The sequence below is a fragment of the Branchiostoma floridae genome, chromosome 2 (assembly GCF_000003815.2).
Source record: "Branchiostoma floridae strain S238N-H82 chromosome 2, Bfl_VNyyK, whole genome shotgun sequence".
NCBI classification, from domain to species: domain Eukaryota; kingdom Metazoa; phylum Chordata; class Leptocardii; order Amphioxiformes; family Branchiostomatidae; genus Branchiostoma; species Branchiostoma floridae.
Window position 1 is genome coordinate 24,170,032 of NC_049980.1, and position 22,146 is coordinate 24,192,177.

Consider the following 22,146-nt stretch of genomic DNA (forward strand, 5'->3'; position numbering starts at 1 on the left):
TCATGGGAAAGTTCAGGGCAATCTTTCCCTACCCTTATTTTGCTGCCATTCTTCGTAGTCATCTGTTGCTATGGCTATCACAACCAGCAACACATTAGCTGTATGGAAAAAAGAGCTCAAACTATAATGTAGAAAACTGAATGTTTCTCCATCACATTCAATGGAAAGCTGAAAATTGAATGCCATTGAATTTTCAATTTTCAATTGAATGTTATGGTAAAAACATCAGGTTCCTACATTATCGTTGAATCAATTACCGTATAGTTATAAACATTTTTCTCTGCTGCTGGATAAAACATTCTACAGATTTTTGGAAGGTGCTACAGATTCCTTTCAGTCATACTGACCAAGCCTTAGTATTATAATATACGTAGTATAAAGTATAAAGTTCGGAGATGAAAACTAAAAAAGAGTTGCTGTTAAAAGGAAGTTAGCTGTTTTCTGCCTTGAACATATCTTTAAATTGATTAATTGTTCACCTAACGTCAGTAACTGTTTTGAAGCTAGCCTCATCTTAGGCTTCATGGTTGGGCTTTATTGGCTGTTCTGTTATTCCGATACTGTCCATCTACCAAGGAATTGGCATTGCTGTCATGTTTGACTGATATGAGATTGAGGTTTGCCAGGCCTTCATCTGGGTGATTAGTTGTGAATCCCCAACTCCAGACAGAAAGGTCGGCATCATCACACATATCATTATCAGTTCTGAATGTATCCACTTTCTAACAGTCCCCAGCCTTACATTTAACATTAACATTAGTAACCAGGTATAACCATACAACAAGAAGTTCTAAACTTCAAACAAAGCCACCATTATGAAAGGCCCAGCTAAGAAATTTTACTTGTTATTGAGGCTACATGAATGCACCAGGAAAAAATGTAATGTTATCTGCAAAGCATATAATTTATGAAATAAATAAAAACTTAAATAAGCATCTCCAAACATTTTATTCTAACCTAAAACACCTGTAAGTTTGGCTAGGCTATCAAAAGTAAAAGACTACACCTGTTTCCTGTATAGACAAAGAAAACGCTAGCAGGTCTGGCTTTGCATCTCAATTCCCTATTATCAGCACAATAAAACTGTCTTCAACAAGTAGAAGCAAAAGTAAACCTTCTTTCATGAGTAAATATCATCTATCTTTAACTCCTGCAGTAACTAACTTGTATTCTTATCATGGTTTGGTAATATATAGAACATTTTTTGGCAAAAGCAACATAATGGGAAGGATTTCTCCTAAATTGCCCATATGGCAAATAGACAAGAGACAATCAAAATAGGAGCCCAATATCATCTCTGATATGCACAAATAAGCTACCAAATACTTTAATCCTCATACTCTAAAGTCTTTTAATGTTAAAATGAAGTATTTTCTATATAAAAGCCAGTTATTACCTGTAGTTTCAGACCTTTCCTACATCTCCGGTGTCGCCGTCATCACTGGTCCCCTGTCTGTCTCCTCCCTTTGTGAGTTTGTCCCTCCTCATCATGCTACACGTGCATCATCACACAAAGGAATATACGGATGTAATCACTGCTTTTCCTAATGAAACACCGAAAATCCTTAAAATCAGAAAACTTCCAATACGGGTCGATAAAGAAAAGGAAGGTATAGACATACGGTTGCTGTACTGATTTCGTGGAAAGTTGTTTATAATGACAAAGAACGTTGTTATCGTCAGGAAATAGGTCGCGGCCTTGGCACGGAAAACAGTTCAGGCAAACAGATATAGCAACAAAAGCGATCTCCAGACTCAAGCTAACTTACCTTTGTCGTCCTACTGGATGTAATACTGCAGATTATTAGTAAATGTCGACAACACTTCCACAGAAAACACATCCAGGCCAGGCTCTGATGACTGTTCATTCGACCACCGGTATCATGGAGCAAATTCCGAAACAAAGGAATTTCACGAAAACAGTAAGGAAAGGGCTGCTAAAATGAGGCTACCACACATCGCATTAGTGCCAATCTCTTGACTACATTGGTAACTGCCTGCACATTCTGAAGAAAAGTCCTATACGTCGAAAATCCAAGTCCTGGTGACAATATCAGCGCCAAATGTCGGATAACGGTCCTCCGCAGACGACAGACCAGCATGTGCAGGAATGTTTCGGACCAAAACCCGGAAGTCGCAAAGTTCGGGAGACGGAATGCAGAAAATATACAGCCTCAGAGCAGTTTCAGGATATAAGTCGACTCTGTCTGAATGAAAGTGTTGACAAAAATCCTTCCTTCGTCGAAGAAACAATAGCAACATGTCCAGATTTCATCAAGGTTCGCATACAGAGAAAGTTTGGAGACAAAGACGACTTTCTCCCGCCACTCCCAACAGGCCTTTGTTTCCCGCTGAAGTCATGTGATCAGATCTTTGAAAGGGGATTGGATACTTCGGAAAAGTTACAAGAAACTGCAATCTTGAAAGTTCAAAATAAAATCATGCCTTACGAAATCATTTCGAAGCCGTTTTCTGCACACTTTAGCTATTTATAGATCACCTTACACGCTCATTTTGACCAAAATCTTACGCCACCAAGACTTCAGTCTTTCAGAGTGCAAAGGTCGACAGACGAGACTATTAGCCTACAAAGGGAGGACTCATTTTCTCGCCCAGAACATTTAAGAAACAGAATAAATAAAGGATTAAGAGCTACAAACAATGGAATTAAACTTTGGAATACAGTTTTGCATTATCATCTTGAAGTAAATAAAGTTAATCATTTATCTAAAGCTATCTGCAGCTAATCAATATTTTGACCACCCTAATATTGTTAGACTCTTCCAACAATCGGCCATTTTGCCACGCCAGCTGACGACGAGAGTGTTGCAGGTTCAGGTTCCGGTTTAGAAACCACTGGAAAAAGGTAATACAAAGCGCGCAAGGTAACATTTGCTCCACTGAGAAGTCAAACTTTTTCTCCTTTTAACTCTGAGGCTACTGTTGTGTGTAAAGTGGGCCTGATTGCGAGCTAATTTCAACTTTGGCTGGTGCATGGTGACCACTTCCTGCATCTGACACGTTGGCAAAAATTATGTTGTTGTGAAACATGAGGTTTTTTTTATGTAAATAAAGACAATGCACGTGTTTAGTAGTTTCTTAGGGTGGCCAGGTAGCGCACAGAAGCTTTAGATCTAAGGATAGATAAAGGAGGTTCCTTGGATAGATGTATCAGACGGCATAGATGAATAAAAAATATATTTTCAGGCGCAACTTGATGCCCCTCCCCTTCCACTACAAATTTATTTTTAGTATTTCGCTCAGTAGGTGAAGTTATCAACAAATCATTAGCCTTTGCTCAGGGAAACACAATGACTGTGAACAGCACTTAACTTCAACTTAGATATGAACAGAGAAACTGACTAGTTTAACTATTTATCCTGCTTGTTCTTGTCTCAAGCTTTTCTCGGTACCTGCATGACAAAATTTGGTACTTGGTCTCCAAGCAGATAAGTGGGAGGGTAGCAACTAAACTTTTGCAGTCAGCCTGTACAACATCTGTAGTAAAGCTCCTCACTGCCACAAATAGAAAATACATCATGTATCCATTCCGGAGCTAAGATCTCTGGATGTCCCTTGGCCTGAATTTCCCAACTGTCCTGCTAAAATTCTGGATTGATTCTTGCACCAACAAAACAACCCTGGCCAATTTGTCTGCTTGGAGATTTCTTGGTGCTGTGTATTTCCTCTATTACCTCTGGTGGTGGTGGTAGTGGTTTGCCAATCTGCCCTGTAGTAAGGGTTGTATGTGGCTTGACCTTCACCTCCACAGGTCCCACAATGGTGTCAGATGTGCAGCTGGCCATCTTTGCCAACATGCTGGGCGTCACCCTGTTCCTCCTGGTAGTGCTCTATCATTACATCTCCATCAACAACCCCAAGGCGAAAGCCAAAGATGACTGAAGAATGCATCATAAAGGAGATTCCCTGTACATAACTGTGAGAAGGCAAGCCCCAAAATCTTCTTGTTGATCTTTGCTTTCAGTCAGCATGATCTCAGACGTTCAGCTTGCTATCTTTGCCAACATGATGGGGGTGTCCCTCTTCCTGCTGGTGGTTTTATACCACTATGTAGCAGTCAACAACCCAAAGACCAAGAGGGAGGAATGATGATAAGTCCTTGCTGTAGAGTGTTTTTGTAATTGCAAAGGTAAGTGAAACGTAGGGAGTGAGGAAATCAAAACTCTGTTGTGATGTTGTACTTGAGGCAAAGTCAACTTTTTTTCCAGAATCACAGTGACATATTCAGATTTGTTCTATTGGCCTTTGAAAAATTGGAGTCCTGTGTATCCTCTGTATACATTTGTATATCCATGCACACATACACTAGAATGTCTCAATAAAAAGTTACTCAAGCAACTTGATAAGTTTTGTAATGGATTGACATTTTAGACAACCTCCACTGAGCTCCATTGGTAACTGAATCTTCTTTGCGTGTTATTTTATAGTAAACTAACCAACATATTGTATAGTGTAATGTATATATTTCTTAAAGGGGTGATACAATTAACTGTTGTTGCCCTTTTGCTTTTGAAGAGCTGCAATATGCAGTTATCTATCGTCATTGGTGCACAGAATTATTATCATTCATCTACAGTAGAACAAAGGGCTAACTAGATAATGACTCAGATTTGTGCTTTTTCTTGCACAGTAATGATGTACCCTGGCAGCTGACTGGATGGATGCTGATCCCTGTGCAGACAGATGATTGGCTGGATTTCCAGTACCTCATGGAGCAGTTGACTGATCAACACACAGATTTCTCACAAGACCTGCAAAGTCCACCAAACCTTACATTTACAGCTTTTGCTCTTTTTCTGATGTCTGCAACAGAGCGTGTCTACTGTCCACACCAAATCTGTTTGATGCTAACTTCAAAACAATGTAACATACTGATAGCATAAAGGAAACAAAATCTACATCTTTTTAGACAAACGTTTAATAGCTCAGTTTGCCAACAGCTTGTTTCACTTAACCTATCAAAGGTTAAGCGTTTAACTTTGTTAAGTTAAACATCCATCCAGTTACTCTATTTGGTAATTTATAGATGGCATTGTCAAAAGAGACAGGTACAAAAGATCCAATGTGATAAATGCATTCCATCTTTTAATAAATAGTCCTTTTGTACAACTTAGCCTCATTGTGGTTTGTGTCAGTAAGTAAATTCTTGTTGACCATTTGTGAAAACAGTCTGATGAACTTGTAACCTTATCAAACAATTTCTCATGACTGTGAGTAAAACTGGTATGATGCTCCTACTACAATGTTTACTGCAAATTGTCAGGAACAGACAGCTTTAACATGGCAGGATGTATACATAATGACATAGTATAAAAGAATGACATCACACAGCCAATTTAGACTGGAAGATAGTCCAAACATGGTGTTGAATACATCTAGTTGGTATTCATTGACTTAACTGATTTCTTTGCCTTAGACTTCTTGCTTGGCCTCAGAGCACGTAAGACTCTGTTGGCACGAATGATGTCATGAACTTTCCCTGCGGCAACAGTGGCCGTCGATCGCTCCTGTTCTTTCTGTTGACGTGCGTGGATCTCGCTCACAATGTCCGGTGTGCTTGGCATGGCGACTGGCTGTATCTTGCTGTAAGGGATGGATGAGTACACTGCAACCTGATGAGGAGGGAACATAATCAGATCAAACAGACTTGGGTAGGAAAAAGGCATGTTTTTACAATCCAATGATAACACATGTTCAAAGGTGTATGTTATTGACATCATGGTACTCTTGTAAAAAGGAATGGTTGTTCGGAGTTTGTTAACAGTTTGCCTTACCTGTGTCTGGAACTGCCGGAGCTTGGGCAGACGGGCAGGTGCGCGATGTCGAGTTTGGGGGCGATATCCGCCCCGCAGGATGTTGCTGGACGGCGTTGGCCTCCTCTGGGGGAATTCACGAAGATGAAATTGCTGGTTTCAGACTAATTCCATTAAAATGGAATTGCATTGTATAAAAACACAAGTTGGAAGGCTAGTACTTCCATAGGAGTAGTTCTGTCATCTCTTTTAGCTTCTTTCTTGACTGTGATTTCTTTGGTTTTATTTATTCATCTCCAAACAGGTGGATGGCCCCTACAACTTTTGAAAGTTGATTTCCAAGGGGACCCACCATACAAATAAACGAGACAAACAACATAACATGTTACATTCAGTCAAAGTAAAGACGCCAGTGGACAACATACAGTAAATCACATGAAAACCAAGGCGTCCATTTCACCAAGGAGCTTTCATCAGATAAAAACTTGATTTCACAGTAGTAAACGTTCAAAGGTCAAACCAAAACCGTCAAAAGATAAAGTGTAGGTCAGAGGTCAAGGTTCTACATGTGGCATGTGCCTTGAGGCAGCTTTAAGCTGGATTCAATAGTACCTGAAGCAGATGTTCCGAGCTTGTCTTCTGTAAGACTGGGGGTAAATGTGGCTTATCCGTATTCAGGACCTCCTCCACATCTGCAAACCTGACCTGCAGATCAAGTGGTCTCAGGGTGACTATGGTATGACTCATAAGTCACATCTACCACTATGGTAAGTCACATGTACCACTATGGTAAGTCACATGTACCACTACGTAGCTGCATAATCACAGAGCATTGTCGTCAGGACTGCATGCATTGTCATGGAAGGTAACTAATGGCAAAAGTGACTCTGTTGCAGCCTTTTGTTGTATTGATGGTAACTTGACATTGATTTTTACGTTAGTCAAAAGTAGATGTTCAAGTGTTAGTTTTAAAACAAGTCCATTTTTTTTCTACATTTGAAAAAAAAATCCCTCCCCAAAGATCCTTCCTGTTCCACCCCTTGTACAGTAATTCCATTTACAGTCAAGCCTGTATTAGCATAGCTTTGCATAGCGACCACCTGGCCATTGTGGTCACTTTTTGTTGGTCCCTTGGATTTTTCCCATTGACCTAAGCATTAGAAAAAAGTCTATAGCGGCCACCTGTCCAACACGTTCACACGATTTCCGGTCCTGTGGATGCAGAAACACTGTCTTTTGCAACCATACAGTGGCCATATGTCACCCCGGTCCGAGTTTAAAATTGTAGTTTGAGAGGATTTGGAGTTCCCGACAGGATTATTTTGGCAATAGCGGAAGCTACGCGTTCCTTGACCGTTAGAGCGCAAGTCTTTGTCAGCAAATTTAACAACATTGCGCATGGTACTATCAATCATTTTGACTTTGGCAGGATCAGTTGAATTTTGAGACGATCGAGACAACGTTACCTGGTGAAAAAGATTAGTGGGTACTGAAAATGTGCAACTTATTGCTCATAGTTTATTGATCAGCATTTTCTGTATAGTGGCCACCTGTCTATAGTGCCCACATTGTCTCTATAGTGACCACAGTCCCTTGAGTGGCTGCTATAGACAGGTTTGACTGTATATGAAATGGTATAAATAAGGCAGACTGTTGAGGGCCCTGTCACATTTGTCATGTGTGATACACCCCTACATGTACATGTAGTTTTGTGATGGCAAATTGATTATACTGGTATCTCATGACAGTTCTGAATGTGTTATAATTCTAGTTGTCTGTGACAGAAAAAGTTCCTTTTTTTAAAAATCTTGCAACAACAAAAATCATATAACAAATATGCATTCAATGAGACGCTAACTTTTGTGGCTTTGTGCTGTGCTACTGCCTGTGCTTCTTCCTTTTCTGCATCTGCTGGAACTTCTCCTCGTTCAACTTTTTTGTTCCACTGCGTTTTCTCTCTTGCCATCATCATCAAGATGTTGCGAGCCAGCCTGGAAAACAAACGTAAAATCTACACAGTCTAGGTTGCACAGATGCCACTGACAGTAGAATTAATTACCGATAGACAAATACTAGAATGACTATAGGTAGATTAGCCTTTTAGTTTTACATAGCAGGATAGAAGGTGAAGTATCCTATGGAACATTATTTTAAACAAAGCCCACATGTAGATTTCTACTTGAGAGCTGAGTGAAAAAGATTGTAAAGCATGTCACAGTCACCTCCACTTCGGACGTATCCCTCCATTCAGTACTTTCAGGGTTGTTGCAGAGCCCACACGGACAATGTCCAAAGGACAACGCTTAGGCAGCCTGCGGGGACGCACTGGCTTCTCAAGCTTTGTCCATGGGTTCTTCTGCCCAAAAGTACCTATGAGTCAGAGATAACAATACATTTGAGATTGTAATGCTGAGGAGAAGAAGTACCGGTATCAAACCTTTACTAGTAACAGGTCCATTTACTGATTTAGGGCTGTGATTTCATGCATTTTGGAATGTTGGTAGCTTAAAATGATGGAGAAACTGTTAAAGAAACTTGGAAGAAACTGATTGCAGAACCATAGATAGTATCTGTGAGGTTGTGTTAGGACTGAAAGGGCATTATGCGTCCAAGCCTTTTTCCGAACACAATTGACTGTTTGTCAACATTTGCTTATCAATAATAAAGGATGATGAAAGTCAATCTAATTCCACACAGTTTGTCAATAGAACAACAATAGAGTATCGAATACTGTAGAAAGGACTCACCTATGTATCTGCCACAAGCAGTCCACAGACGAATGGTACAGTCGGAACTTGCGGTGGCAATCAGCCTCCGTGGCTCCAGGTACTGTATCTCTACCACTGCTTTGGTGTGGCCACGGAAGGAGTTCAGGAGTGGGGGGGCTGTTAGGTTTGTCCCCCGCTGATCAATGTCAAAATCAACAGGCAAGTGGTATCTCGTGTCTACTGCAAAATAATTGTTTGATTTCACTATGGAGCACTAATTTGGCTCTTGAAAGCACCCGGTTCCCTATATTATAATGAAAAGTCACAACATAAGATTGAAAATGTGTGATGACAATAGTATATGTTGATGTAAACAAAAATCACCTTTGCACTTTCTTTCCTTTGCACGCATTTTGAGGCTGTACTTGCCAATATCTGAGTTCAGAAATGGAAATATGCTCTGAATTTCCTTGTCTCTGGCATCATTAGGTGGTGGGGGATTCTTGATGCAGTATCTACGGATATCCCACACCTAAAACAGAGATGAACAAGAACAGTACTGGTAAACATGTCCTTGAAATCCAAGTCATAACGTTACCTATTTTGAAGTAAACCATGTGGGCAGGACCAGGACAATTCAGCCGTTTTCAACTCTGTCAGCCAGGGTTAGGGTTAAGGTTACGGTTGGGTACTACCGTATATTCTCGAATAAAGTACGCACCCCAATTAAAGTACGCACCCCTGATTTTGGACAAGTCTTAGACAGATCTTTGGGACTGAAAGGTAAAATGGAAAAACTCAAATAAAGTACGCACCCCTTCTCCACCAGTTTTGAACAGACCTTTAACTAAATAAATTTGAATTTATGATGTTTTCCCCGCATAAAATGACCTGGGTTTACACTGTCATTGTCTCTATAAACTTGTGAATTGCCTGCTGCAAATTATAAAAATCACTGAGAACTGGTAGAAGAAATCAGGCAAAACCAGTTGTACAAGTCAAAGTCACTAACTCAAAAGGATTGTATGCAAATGCCACTGTTAATATGTAAATCATGTTAAGACAATTTCTTTGTTTCATATTTAGACAACTTCAAGACAACAACAATGTGTATGTTTTGAAACATTACTAGAAGTGTAGCTCCACCTTGCTTTATTTAAGGCTTTTCTTACCATTTATCTGTGCAGTAACCTCAAATAAAGTACGCACCCCGACTTTGGCAACAACTTATAGCACCTTTTCAATTTTGAAAAGTTAAAAAAGTGCGTACTTTATTCGAGAATATACGGTAGTACTATGGCCAAGTTGACCGGGGTGTTGGGCCAAGTTGGTAAAGTAGCAAAGCATCTAACATTCCTTACTACCTAGATTAGAGACAAAGCTTTTATTCATGTCCACCGGGGACTTTGCTCCTTACCTTGATGTACCCTGCTGTGTCTCCTGTAAACAGAAATTCATTGTTTGAGTCTGTTTCCATGGCGAGGATACCAATGTCTTTCTCCGTTGCCCGGAACTGTCCCAGCATCCCGCCCTTGTGGTGGATGGACCATGCCCGGACCCAGCCGTCTGCCCCGCAGGCCAGCAGGATGGCGGTGTCCTGGTTGTTTTCTCGGGTGGACAGAAAGATGATCTTGTCTATGGCTACATTGTACTTACTGACCCTGCGCTGTCTCTCTGCATGGTACTCAACTGTTTCCAGACTGGAGGAGCTCTGAGCTGAAGTCACTAAAACAAAAGAAGACAAAATGATACAATAGGTCAAGACTCTTATGAGAATGCTTTCAAGTAGATATGTTGGAAACAGAAAATTGAAAATGACCATGAAATCTACCGGTAACATAACTTAATATATTTTGTTGGCTCAAAGTATATTTTCTCAACCTAAAATTAAATCCTACCTTGTTCTTCCATCATACCTCCCCAACCAATGCTGGCTTTTCTCGCATCAAACTGCAGCCCGGTATCTGGCTTGGACCCTTCTTCACTGCTGGTCTCACACTGCTCTTGTATAGGACATTTTGACTGGCTGTTAGTCTCCTCCTGCTGTGTGTTGGTTGGTCCAGGACTGGTGGCATCAGACTTGCTGGACATGTGCCATACTGTATATAATTTAAACAAAAGGCATGACAAGCAGTCAAAAGGTTTGGTGCAGTTTTCCATTACAGAGTTCAGTGTGGGCATGGGTTTCCTTGCAACAATGCCTATGTTGCAGACCACAGGATCTCAACTGTTCTATACAAATTGTAGTATGTTGTGAAGTTGCTAAAGAGAAATTCTGTACAAAGTATAACTTGCATAAGAGCAATGGAACTTTCTTCTTATTCAAACATTATAAGGAACATGTAATGCTACCTTACCCTTGATCATGTTTTCACGTGAAGTTTCCCCTGGTACACCAAAGCATATAGGAGACATGGGGTAGGCACCATGGAAGGCATTCAGACGACACAGGACATGACCAGTGTCAGCTGACCATAGAATGATGTCCTGTGTTCATGTCAAAAACAAAAGTCAATAAAGTCCACCCCGCATCTAAGTGCTTAAAGAAATACTTTAGCAAACCTGAATTGATTTTCAAGTCCTCGGTTCTTATCTGTTACAAGTTTCTCCTCTTTATATTCAACTTGTCCTGTCTCTCCATAGCCTCTACAGCTCTAATAACACTTTGTTTTTTGTTTGAATCTATTATTTATTCATGAAAGCTCAAATCGGCCTGCAGGCCGCTGTTCATTGAGGTCATGAGGGAAGAGGCAAGGGTCAGACAAAGTATATAACAGAGATACAGTTACGCCATATATAATCGTTTAGAGTCCTATAAGTCTATATACACAATTTTTACATACGTACAAAGAAAGAAACTGCTACATAGTCTGTTCATTTTGGCCGTTCCCATTATTTTTAGAGTCTCTGTTGGAAATGTGCTATGGGAATGTATTTATTACTGCTCACCTCACCACACATCACCTCTTCCTTGACTACAATAATCTAATAGCGAAACAAGTTAGACCTTTTAAACATCACCAACCCTTGGAAGGCATTGAAGACCTTATTACATTACTTACCCCATCGTATGAGCTTGTTGCCAGAATAGACAATGGGCTGTAGTAGGAGGAGCACAAGATATCCTCTCCATGGCGCACAGGCCATACCTTCATATCATCATCTTCATCACCTTTGGCATCCCTACACGACAACAGCAACAGTTAGTGTTTTATAGGTCCAACCTGGAAAAAATCATCATAATCAGTATGTTTACCCTGACAGTTTTTACCTTCATATCATATAATTCCATAAGCTACTAGCAGTAGTCTCCACCATAACTATGCTATCTATGGGGAGAATAACCCAAAGTTGGCCAGTGGCTACCATTGGGTAACGTAAATGTTACCCTATTTTTGACAAATTCCATACCTTGTAGGAAAGGCATGGTGTTTGCTGTATTAACAGGAGTAAAACAGCCTCGTTAAAAAGATGTATTGCAATTGGCAGACTTACAGGTGGCAGACAACCCTTCTATTCCAGCCTGACACTGCGATGTGCTGCTTGTAGCAGATAATGCTCTTCACCTGCAGAGGTTAGGGGAGGCATTTAAAAGAGATACTTAGCATTTTCTGTCCCAGAAAAGTCTTTAAATGGCATTGGGGCATGGGACTAAGAATTGGAGCATCGGAACATAAGGGTGTAGCCTCTCTATCACATGTACCTCACATGTATCCACATGTTCAAAGTCCTTTAACAAGGCACCGTTGTTGAAGTTCCATATCTGCACCTGTCCTGCCTTTGTTCCAGTAATCAGGCGACGTTCTGGATTGAAGAAAGTCAAATGTCAGTACATTTATCCATCTAAAAATAGAGGCATATTCTCAGAGTCATTGTGTGAAAAGAAGGAGGTGTATTCCTTTTATCATCGCTATTGTTTTGGAGACATCTTGTCTAAAATGAGGTTCTCTTACAGTTAAGACATCTTGGGTTCTTTTACAGTAGAGGCATGTTGTTACCATCAAACAATCAAATAAGCAAGGAACAGACAACTGAAACAAAGTTACATAAAATGCTGAACTCACTGGTGGGGTCAAAGCACATGGCTGTAATTTCAGGACAGTCTTCTTCTTTCCCATGGTGTATGGAGAACTGGATAACTTTCTCCCCATTGTCGATGCTCCACACATGGATCATGTCATCATGGCTGACACTCACGATCTGCACAGGGAACATCACAAACTTGTTTCTATGTGAAGAAGGATTGTTTATGAATATACCAGCACTGAATGAGTAGGTCTTCAAATCAATTTTATCGTTTCTGTCATCTCCTTATTACAATATCTGTACGTCTGCAGGTTGTAGATTTTTATTGTCCATGAAAATGGGTAGTCAGTCAACTGAAGGAAAAATGTAGCCAGTATTCTGACATCTAGAGAGGAATTTGACAGCAAGCTTATTTAATGACTGTTCAACTCTTACCACATCAAAGAGATCATTATATAGGATTGTGCAGATTGGCTGTTCATGTGACATCGTCTCCAGGGCGTCCTTGTCTTCTTCTATTTTCACACGGTCAAACACAGCAAGCTGGGAGGCAGAAAAGGAAAGTACGTTACAAGGTCACATTGACACATGTCTATAAAAACACAGGATTTGTGGAACAGGATTTGTCGAGGTATGTATGGTGGGTATTCTCCTCCCAAAATGATAGTCTTACTAATAATGCCCTGTTCAGCACCAGGGACAGCGCCATCTAGCCAGTAATTCATGTATGACATGTTATTCAGCACCAAGGACAGTGATATACATCAATGTATGACTGGTTAGTTTGGAGCAATTTCATCCACTGATCCATGAGTAGCCACTGATTTCCAGGGACAGTGCTATGCAGGTTCAACCCTAATTTTGACACCACTATGTTCAGCTGCCCTATGTTCCAACACCCTACATTCCAATGCCCTTAATAGGGATCATTCTGACATTAGGAATACTGTTAGAAGGTGTTGGAACAGGGGGGCATCCGAACCATGGGGTGTTGGAACATAAGGGTGTCAGAACATATGGGTGTTGGAATATAAGGGTGTAACCATACATCTGTGTTTAAAAGAAGAAAGGAGGCATCAGTGTTTGTATCCGTAGTGTTTGTAGGGTACACTTTGATGACTTGTACCCACCATGTTATTGGCTAGGATGATGGAGTCAGTCTTCTTGCTGTAGCAGCTGACATTGATGGGGTGGTGGCCCATGGGGACATTCCTTGCTGGGATGCTCTGGACACAGTTGTGCTCTCGCACATCCCATACCTTTACATTCTGTGATGTGAAATGGAGAAATGCACATGCTCACAAACAGTGCTAGTATGCCAACTTATGTTAAAAAGCATATTTGACTTCATGGCACACTTCCATGAACATTGCTCAATAGAAAGTTTTTAATCAGTAATGTCATTTGGACACAAATTGGAGCATGATGAAAGAGATCTCCTTCCCCTTAATGTGACTCTGATTACAAAGTTGTTGTAACACACATCATCCAACACGTCCAGCCCATACCTTCCCCTTGTCCACCGACACAATGTGCTGGCCCTGGTCTGTCCACATGACATGCAGCACAGCAGAGTTGTGCCCACGGAACACAGTGGTGGCCTTGGTGGTGACGTAAGGATTCCATATACGTACTGACCAGTCCATGCCTCCAGTAGCTGCAGTAATATGGGGGTGTCAATTAACTGGAATAAAAAAATCTCAAGTGTCATAAAAAACACATCCTATAAAACTATGTACATTCTTCTAGGTTAAGAGGCATGGAATAAGTGTGAATTATTTATGTAATCATCTGTGTAAATGTACTGTTTTACAATTTTCTTTTCTTCATGCTTTTGAATAGATTTCGGGTACAAATGAGAACCATTCCAAGTATAACACTAATAGACAAAAGTAGATACTCAAGTTAGCTTAATTGTATTTTTTGTGCACACATATTATGTCATAATTGATAAAAGAATATAATTTCTGCTTGCTACTTACCAATAACGTTCTTGATGCTACAAAAGTCCACAGCACACACTCCTTTCCTGATCTTAAAGAATGAATGCCTGTAACAAACCAAGTCATCACAATTGGTCTAATGCAGCTTTGGAACTTAATGTTCAAGTTTCAATTCTCTGCTGATTCATCATCACCTGCATCATTTGCTTCATTCTAAGATGAAGCATGAAGGGAGGAAAGTGTCAAAACTTTCTAATTAGGCCTTACTTACATTTTCTTCAGGTTAATGTCCCCTGCAAACAGCGCTGTCTCAGTGTTCACAGAACAGGAGAGGAAAAAGCCGGACTCGCTGCAGTACATCACTTTCTTTACCCAGTCATTGTGCAGCTAAAATGACAATAAACAGAATGATTTCAGTGATGTATTCAGGCTGACAAGGCAAGCCATGCCTTCTCTTTACAACTGCTAGTTAATTAAATCAGCTAAGTTTGGGAAAGGTGTCAAGTATGTATCCAGGCTACATAACATTACTCAATCTCATTATTGAAAGTAACACATGTTGGAAACTGTATATAGGAAATGTTTCTCCCTATAAGCATGGAACATACTAAAGTCACAATGACTTTACAGCAAGTTTCTGAGCTTGAAATTTGAAGTTGTTCTGTTTCTATTTAGTAAAAAATGTGTGATTTTTGGAAGTAGAAAACGCAGAGTGAGAGCAATAAAGCGTAATCATAGGCAAGACATCCTTACATGATGCTGCACTGCCTTCACACCCTTTACTGCGCCCTGCTGCAGAGCAGCAAATGGGATCCGCTTGCAGCCTGCTAAATGGAAACAATGACTGATGACAACTGAGTTTTTTCAATGAACATTCAAAACTGACTAAAGCTAAAATTCTTGAACTCATGATGATTTAATACCATGAATACATAACAGTTTTTTAAGGTCATAGTGTAAAATCACTCAAGCTCTTTCTGTAATGTCACAATTCAACCCTTGATAGACAATATCAATTTTAATCCTTGATGATAATGAACTGTATCTGAAGGCATGGTGGCGGTGTCCTCATTTACATATCTGACCAGATAGCGTACAAGCGACGCTTAGATCTGGAATCACCGTCTGTTGAATGCATTTGGCTTGAACTCTTTGTAGGACGCAGCCGTTTACTCTTTTCTGTCTACTACCGGCCACCTGGCCAGGATTCCAAAACTGTTGATGAATTTGTTGACTTGTTTAGTGACTCAGTATTCACAGCTGAATCCTCTCAACACGATGGCATCATTGTCACAGGTGACTTTAATGCCAAACACGAGGCATGGTGGGCCCATGACCCAATCACTTCGGTCAGCACAAAACTATTGCAAGCTTCTAAAATGTTAAATCTCACACAGGTGATAAAGGAGCCAACGTGCGATTTGTCACGGTCTCCCTCCCTGATTGACCTTCTATTCATCAACGAGAAAAAACTTATCAAGTCTACCTCTGTGTTATCTCCCCTCTCCGGATGCCACCATAGCCCTATTGTCGCTACTATTAACTTGTCACTCAGGCCCCCTCGTCCTTATGTCCGTACCATCTGGGATTATTCCAAAACCGATCACAGCTTGCTGGCACTCTTTTTAGAAGTATCTAAAGCATGTGGCTATGATAATGTAGACAATCGTTTTCTTAAATCCATATGTCCCTATATCTCTGACAAAATTGCATATGTTTTTAACTGTCTCTAAATCATGGAGTCTTCCCTGAATCCTGGAAAAGAGCAAATGTGGTACCAATTTTCAAAAAGGGGGACCCCGAGGATGTGTCGAATTACCGACCTGTATCCCTACTCCCCTGTTTGTCTAAAATCCTTGAAAAAATTGTATTTAAACACTTGTACAACCACCTGATGTCCCAAAACTTATTATATTCTCTCCAGTCTGGATTTATCCGTCGAGATTCAACAGTAGGCCAACTTGTTTGTGTAACTGACAAAATTCTTGAAGCTCTTGACTCTAATAGAGAGGTCCGAGCGGTTTATTTAGATTTTTCACGTGCATTTGACAAAGTTTGGCATAAGGGCATTACTTTCAAGCTTCAAAGAAATTGGGTCGAGGGTCCGGTCCTAAATTGGTTCCACAGCTATCTTTCTGATCGTGTACAAAGAGTAGTTATAGATGGCCAGCACTCAGATTGGTGTAATATTCGTGCAGGCATACCACAGGGTTCTGTATTAGGCCCCCTCTTATTTCTTGTTTACATCAATGATATGGTGGACGATTTATCATCTTGCCCGTTTCTCTTTGCAGATGATAGTTCTTTAGTAGATATAGTGGATAGCCCAACCAAAACTGCGTCAAGTCTAAATTCTGATCTTAGTAAGATATCATCTTGGGCTTCCACGTGGCTTATGAAACTGAATCCTTTAAAAACTGAGGAAATGTGTTTTTCCAGGAAAATCGATCCCCCTTGCCATCCTCCCCTTTTTCTTGACAACTGTGTCATTCAATCTGTAAAAGACCACAAGCACATTGGTGTTTTTCTCACGTCCACCATGTCTTGGGAAAAACATATTACACACATGATTGCCAAAGTATCAAAACGTGTGTCCACACTGAACAAACTTAAATTTAAATTGCCACGACATGTACTCGAAGTTATCTACAAGTCCTTCATTCGTCCACTTCTTGAATACGCTGACATAGTATGGCATGGCTGCACTATATCGGACTCCCGACGTATAGAGAGAGTACAATATGAGTGCTCACTCACAGTATCAGGTGCTGTGAGAGGATCCTCATATTTGTCACTCCTTTCTGAACTTGGGTGGGAAAAACTGTCTGACCGTCGCCATATTCACTCTTTGTCAATGTTTCATAAAATTGTTCATGGTCACACTCGTCAGTATCTTCAGGAGTTGATCACTCCTGAAGTCTCTGCCTCTACTCCCTACAACCTTCGTAACAAACACAATTTACAGCCACCGACTTGTACCACAACTCGTTACCAAAGGTCCTTTATTCCGTATTCTACATATCACTGGAATGGTCTCGATATAGCTGTAAGGTCATTTAATCCTTCAACATTCAAAAACTACTTAATAAAATTGGTTCGCCCTTCCCCTAACACACATTTTAGTCATGGCCCCAGGTACGCCTGCGTTTTACTCACACGCCTCCGCATCGGGACCTGTAGTTTGAACTTTAGCTTATAATTATATACACGTAATTTAGTCGATAGTCCTTCTTGTAGCTGTGGCTCCCGATGTGAAAGCATTGTCCACTATTTATTGTACTGCTCTAACTACAACCAACTTAGAAAAACCCTTCTCTGCAAACTTCAAGGCCTTTTAACCCTTGATTTGAAAACTATGTCTGACCCAGTCTTAACTCAACTTTTACTCAGGGGTTCACCCACTTTACCAACAGAAACAAATACCCATATTATGCAGATTACACAGACATACATACTCCAGACCAACCGTTTTCAAACTGATTGAACATTTTGCTTTAAATCTTGTATGTATATTTATTTATTGGATCCGTCACCCCACTGCTGTAGTACTGCTTTATTTGATCTCACATTGTTTTGTCCTTTGTTTATTTTATTTTCAAATGTCCTAGTGGTAATGTTAATATTAGCTTTGCTAGAGTGCATTTACCACTGTGTCTTGTCTTATATGTATACCAATAAAAAAAAAACTGTATCTGAACATAACTACATATACATCCATCCATTACTGGTGCTGTTCGGCACCAAGGAGAGTGCCATCCACACAGGAATGGCTGGTGTTTTCGGTTTTGTTTTGTTTTGTTTAGCACCAAGGAGAGTGCCATACACACAGGAATGGCTGGTGTTTTTTGTTTTGTTTTGTTTAGCACCAAGGAGAGTGCCATACACACAGGAATGGCTGGTGTTTTCGGTTTTGTTTTGTTTTGTTTTGTTTTGTTTTGTTTTGTTTTGTTTGGTTTTGTTTGGTTTTGTTTGGTTTTGTTTGGTTTTGTTTGGTTTTGTTTGGTTTTGTTTGGTTTGGCACCAAGGAGAGATGCACTCATTCATCCATATCAGATAGTACTGCCCTTGGTGCTGAATTAAACCAACCAGCCATTCAAGAATGGATGGCACTGTGCGGAACAGCACCAGCCATGCATGCATGTGTGTGTTTTCATACCGCCTGTGAGAGCTGAGTCTCCAAACAGCCCAGCACCGCAGGCCTCGGAGAAGACAATTATGGAGACGTTCCCACCTGCATCTCCCATCAGCAGCAAGCAGCTGTTCAGGTTATTGTAGTCAAACCTGAAGAACAACAAAAATCAATGCGCACATCTATATCACGGACGTTGGTTATTATTTTCTGCCTTGAAAATAGGACGAAAAAAATGAAGGATTGATGGGTACGCTTGAAATAACAATTAGTACCAGTAGTCCATAGTCATTACAGCCTTGTCCAGTGCTGTGATCTGGAACTGCAGTTCGAACTTGGTTGCGGAGCAATCATAGAAACCTGAAAAAGAAAGAGATTACATAAACAGTTTTTAAATAAAAATCGTGCACAGCCCGCACTTTTCTTTTACGTAACTGTTGTTGGTTCATCATGGCATTCACCACTGATGTTAATAGCAATCACGAATCTATCTTCTGTCAGTACTTTCCCCGCCATTTCCCTAACCCTGTTACAGTACATACTTATTTCTCGCTCTGATGACGAAATAGCCACCATGTTGACGTTTGCCATGGCAACCAGGTCCGTCAGCCACAGGGACATCGTCTTGTCGCGCGGCTGCTCCAACTGAGTAAGGAAAAATATGACCAGTATGTCTTTTGCCATTGTCAATAGCCTTGCATCTTGGTATGCGTATTTCATTGACTTAACGTGCATATTCAAGGCCAACTTACCCAGTGTATTTGAAGCGAAAGAGGCGTAAGGAAATGTTGTAACAAAAAAGTGGCAAAAGTAAATATATGGTAAGTGAAAACAACTAACAGATGATTTGCACGCGTCGCCCTGTCCTCCGCGGATCCGGGTCAGACATGTCCGGGTATGCACACGTTTCCCAGTGGTATTTTTCACATAATCTCCCAAATAAAAGATACTGATGAGCGCCAATGAACAAGGTTCATGGTTGCAACACTATTTGTTGGATAATACCACACTATATTTCTTTCAAACTGAAGTGGCGCTAACCGTAACGGTCCGCTGCAGCGCGATCATTTCTGAGTTCCAGAAGTTGATGACGCCTTCCTTACTCATGGTGATGTAACGGCCGCCTGGGTTGTCCGCGTCGTTCGCCGTCACACCGTGCCGGTTGGTGAGCAGCTGGTAGTACGAGATAGCATTGATCGTATCCCGATGGGAACTAAAAGAGCAACAATTATCAGATGGTTAATGTTTCTATGTAATAAGCAAACCACCAACTTAGTGTGAATCTTTTAGGTACTTTTACACCATCATCGAATTAAGTCGCCCAAAGCGCTAGCTAGCCGTCTCTTTAACATTTGTTTAAAAGACTTCTGAATGAGTTCCGGTGTCTTTCAACAACTTAGCAACTGTTTTTATTAAAACTTGACTGTTCATTGTATGTCGAAAGTACTGATACAGATGATTGTTAACATTGTGAGCTGTCCTGTGGATATGTGCAACTGTACCTTGGAATTCCCCTTAGGGGCATGGGGAACGGCACCCCGCGGAAGGTAGTGGACATGATGTCCTTCTCTTGATATTCCAAAAGCATGTAGGACAGGTACTCATCCTATGGGAAGATGGAAAACGATGGCAAGCTACAACGCATGGTCCATGCATCAAGCGGGAAGAAACTGGCAACTCTGTATGGTCAAGGGTTCAAACTTTCTATCCGAAAATTGTTTTGTTTTGCATTGCATATATATAACCGGCAAACGCCTCATGCCATAACATACTACGTTTGTAATGAACAGTACAAGCTGCACATCCGGACAGATTTAATTTGTTACATGAAAATATCGCCATATCTACAACTGTCCATAATGCAGCAGTGGTACATGGCATTGTGGTATGAAGGTTGCATATCAAAAATCCCCATGAATCATCATTGAAGTTCGCAGTTGACCCCTTTCTGATTCAAAGGAGCCGAAGATATCCCATGAGCAGTTCGACAATGAAGTCAGTCTGTTTGTGTTGGGGTATTAAATCGCCTACCCAGTCCACGGTTCCATCACAGTTGGTGTCGACCTTCATGAAGAGGATTTCCAACTCGTGATCGTCCACAGTCTTGTTTCCCATGGTTCTCTTGATGGCCTGGCGGAACTCATCCGGGTCCAGCCCACCTCCGCCATCATCATCTGCCTCCTGTACAGGCAGAACCAGTCACATTTCATCTGTAACGTTGCTTGAAAAGGTACTTAAATTTTTCTCTCAAGTCCCTTTGCTGTCATTGAAATTGAAAACCAAAAGTGGCAACTGACGTAGGTAACCTCGTAACTTGCGTAACTTTTTAACTGGTAAGCTGCAAACGTGTAATAGCCTAACAAAATAAGAAAACAACGCAATTTCCAACTGATAAGCTCATCTCCTTCTTCACCAGGTGAGGTGTCTATCAAATATCGCTCATTTGCAATTGAGGTGTCTTGTTAAGAAAACTATCGCAATCAAGCAACAGGATGACTAACGATGGAGTCAAGGGCCAAGACTATCATTATCTTTAACAGTATTCGTGTCTCACAAAAACTATCAAATGCTATCATGGGTACGGAGAGACGCATTGGCATGGATTTCGGGAAAATGTTTTAAAAACGGCATCAACTAGCCTCAAATATTTGCTGCAGTTTCTGCAGGTGGTCATTGTTCATCTGGTCCTCCAGTCGAGCGTAGTCCCCCTCTACTTCGGAGCTCGATCGCGACCCGTGGTGCATGCTTTGGCTCGCCATCTAAATGAAGACATGTGTTAGAAAATATACAAAAAGCTGCACATCTCCTGCTGCTCTGACGCGAATAGCTCCCATTCTAAATTTATTTAGCTGACACTACTGAAGATGATTTGTCAACTTAAAAATCAACTGCGGTACATATAAAGTTAACAACACAAGAGTACTGTAGCGTATGACGTGGCACTTAACGTTGTCTTAACGTATAGCTAAAGCAAGATGCATCCTATAACTAGTAACTTAGTATTTAGTTTTAGTTAATGCAGCCATGTGGGCTCAGTGAACACGCAACTTTGTCTTACCGTTCAGTGGCCTTTAAGATTCTCTGCTTCAGCGGAAGTTATTAGACTATCACTATGTTACCGGCTTTTCGTGCTCCTTAGCTTGTTAGATAAAAACAACCCTGATCATCGTTCTGGAATATCATTGTGTTCACGCACGTGCGTGTTTTGCGCACCTTCCTTCGCGTTCTCGAACAGGTATCTGTTGCGTCTTTATGGGTGTTTTGACAATGAGGCATCACGTGATGTGACACATCGTTTCTATTATGACGAATTCACTCAATGTGCTGGCTCGAGGGATAGTTGGGAATATTCGTGTCATATTTACTCAGTACCTTATCTGTTGAAATATTTACACGTTAAGATAATAGAAATGTATATTTGCTGAATGGATGAATACTGCTGAAAGTTTTGCTCATGACATTCCTAAAAGGTTGCGAATTGCACATTGCACATTGCGATTGAGAAAATTGCTCTTTAATTACTTGAGCGCAGGTCCACCCACATGAAGTCATCATTACTTCTTTTT

At 40.8% G+C, this 22,146-nt stretch overlaps 1 protein-coding gene and 2 long non-coding RNA genes across 6 annotated transcripts in view; 1 reads left to right on the forward strand and 2 right to left on the reverse strand.

Moving 5' to 3' along the window:
- The window catches only part of LOC118405739, a 47,704-nt gene extending 45,120 nt beyond the window's left edge, over window positions 1-2,584 (reverse strand). For both annotated transcript variants that reach the window (XR_004829934.1, XR_004829935.1), the window contains exons 1-2: window positions 1,770-2,584; window positions 1,397-1,492 (exon numbers count right to left, since the gene is read on the reverse strand). This is a non-coding gene — a long non-coding RNA (uncharacterized LOC118405739). The remainder of the gene's footprint in view (window positions 1-1,396; window positions 1,493-1,769) is intronic.
- Window positions 2,585-2,720: 136 nt separating this feature from the next.
- On the forward strand, window positions 2,721-5,130 carry LOC118405735. The gene is made up of 3 exons (XR_004829933.1): window positions 2,721-2,866; window positions 3,986-4,150; window positions 4,652-5,130. It is a non-coding gene; the product is annotated as an uncharacterized LOC118405735 (long non-coding RNA).
- Window positions 5,087-21,829, reverse strand: LOC118405715 (WD repeat-containing protein on Y chromosome-like). 3 transcript variants are annotated; one of them, XM_035805387.1, is made up of 28 exons: window positions 21,639-21,829; window positions 21,220-21,339; window positions 20,612-20,761; window positions 20,083-20,186; window positions 19,622-19,793; window positions 19,123-19,225; window positions 18,856-18,940; window positions 18,608-18,732; window positions 15,205-15,275; window positions 14,723-14,838; window positions 14,491-14,558; window positions 14,017-14,165; window positions 13,639-13,776; window positions 12,944-13,051; window positions 12,547-12,682; window positions 12,186-12,286; window positions 11,978-12,048; window positions 11,545-11,665; window positions 10,840-10,969; window positions 10,381-10,581; window positions 9,900-10,207; window positions 8,867-9,014; window positions 8,522-8,719; window positions 7,997-8,144; window positions 7,633-7,765; window positions 6,387-6,479; window positions 5,796-5,900; window positions 5,087-5,633 (listed from the first exon to the last, which is right to left on the reverse strand). In XM_035805387.1, exons 2-28 carry the CDS (start codon window positions 21,337-21,339, stop codon window positions 5,397-5,399), a joined length of 3,639 nt encoding a protein of 1,212 aa, XP_035661280.1. In that variant the 5' UTR covers window positions 21,639-21,829; the 3' UTR covers window positions 5,087-5,396. The 3 variants fall into 3 exon arrangements, with proteins under 3 accessions (XP_035661280.1, XP_035661270.1, XP_035661290.1); XM_035805377.1 differs by having other exon boundaries at window positions 8,522-8,722; XM_035805397.1 differs by lacking the exon at window positions 12,944-13,051 and having other exon boundaries at window positions 8,522-8,722.
- Between the last annotated feature and the right edge of the window lie 317 nt (window positions 21,830-22,146).

Excerpts from the sequence above, each read along its gene's own strand:
- LOC118405715 (XM_035805377.1), bottom strand. The coding sequence starts at position 21,339 with ATGGCGAGCCAAAGCATGCACCACGGGTCGCGATCGAGCTCCGAAGTA. Across the intron at positions 12,683-12,943 it reads ATAATGATCTCTTTGATGTG|ATCGTGAGTGTCAGCCATGA; the intron begins GTAAGAGTTGAA and ends TTCCCTGTGCAG. Across the intron at positions 10,208-10,380 it reads AGGTATGATGGAAGAACAAG|TGACTTCAGCTCAGAGCTCC; the intron begins GTAGGATTTAAT and ends CTTTTGTTTTAG.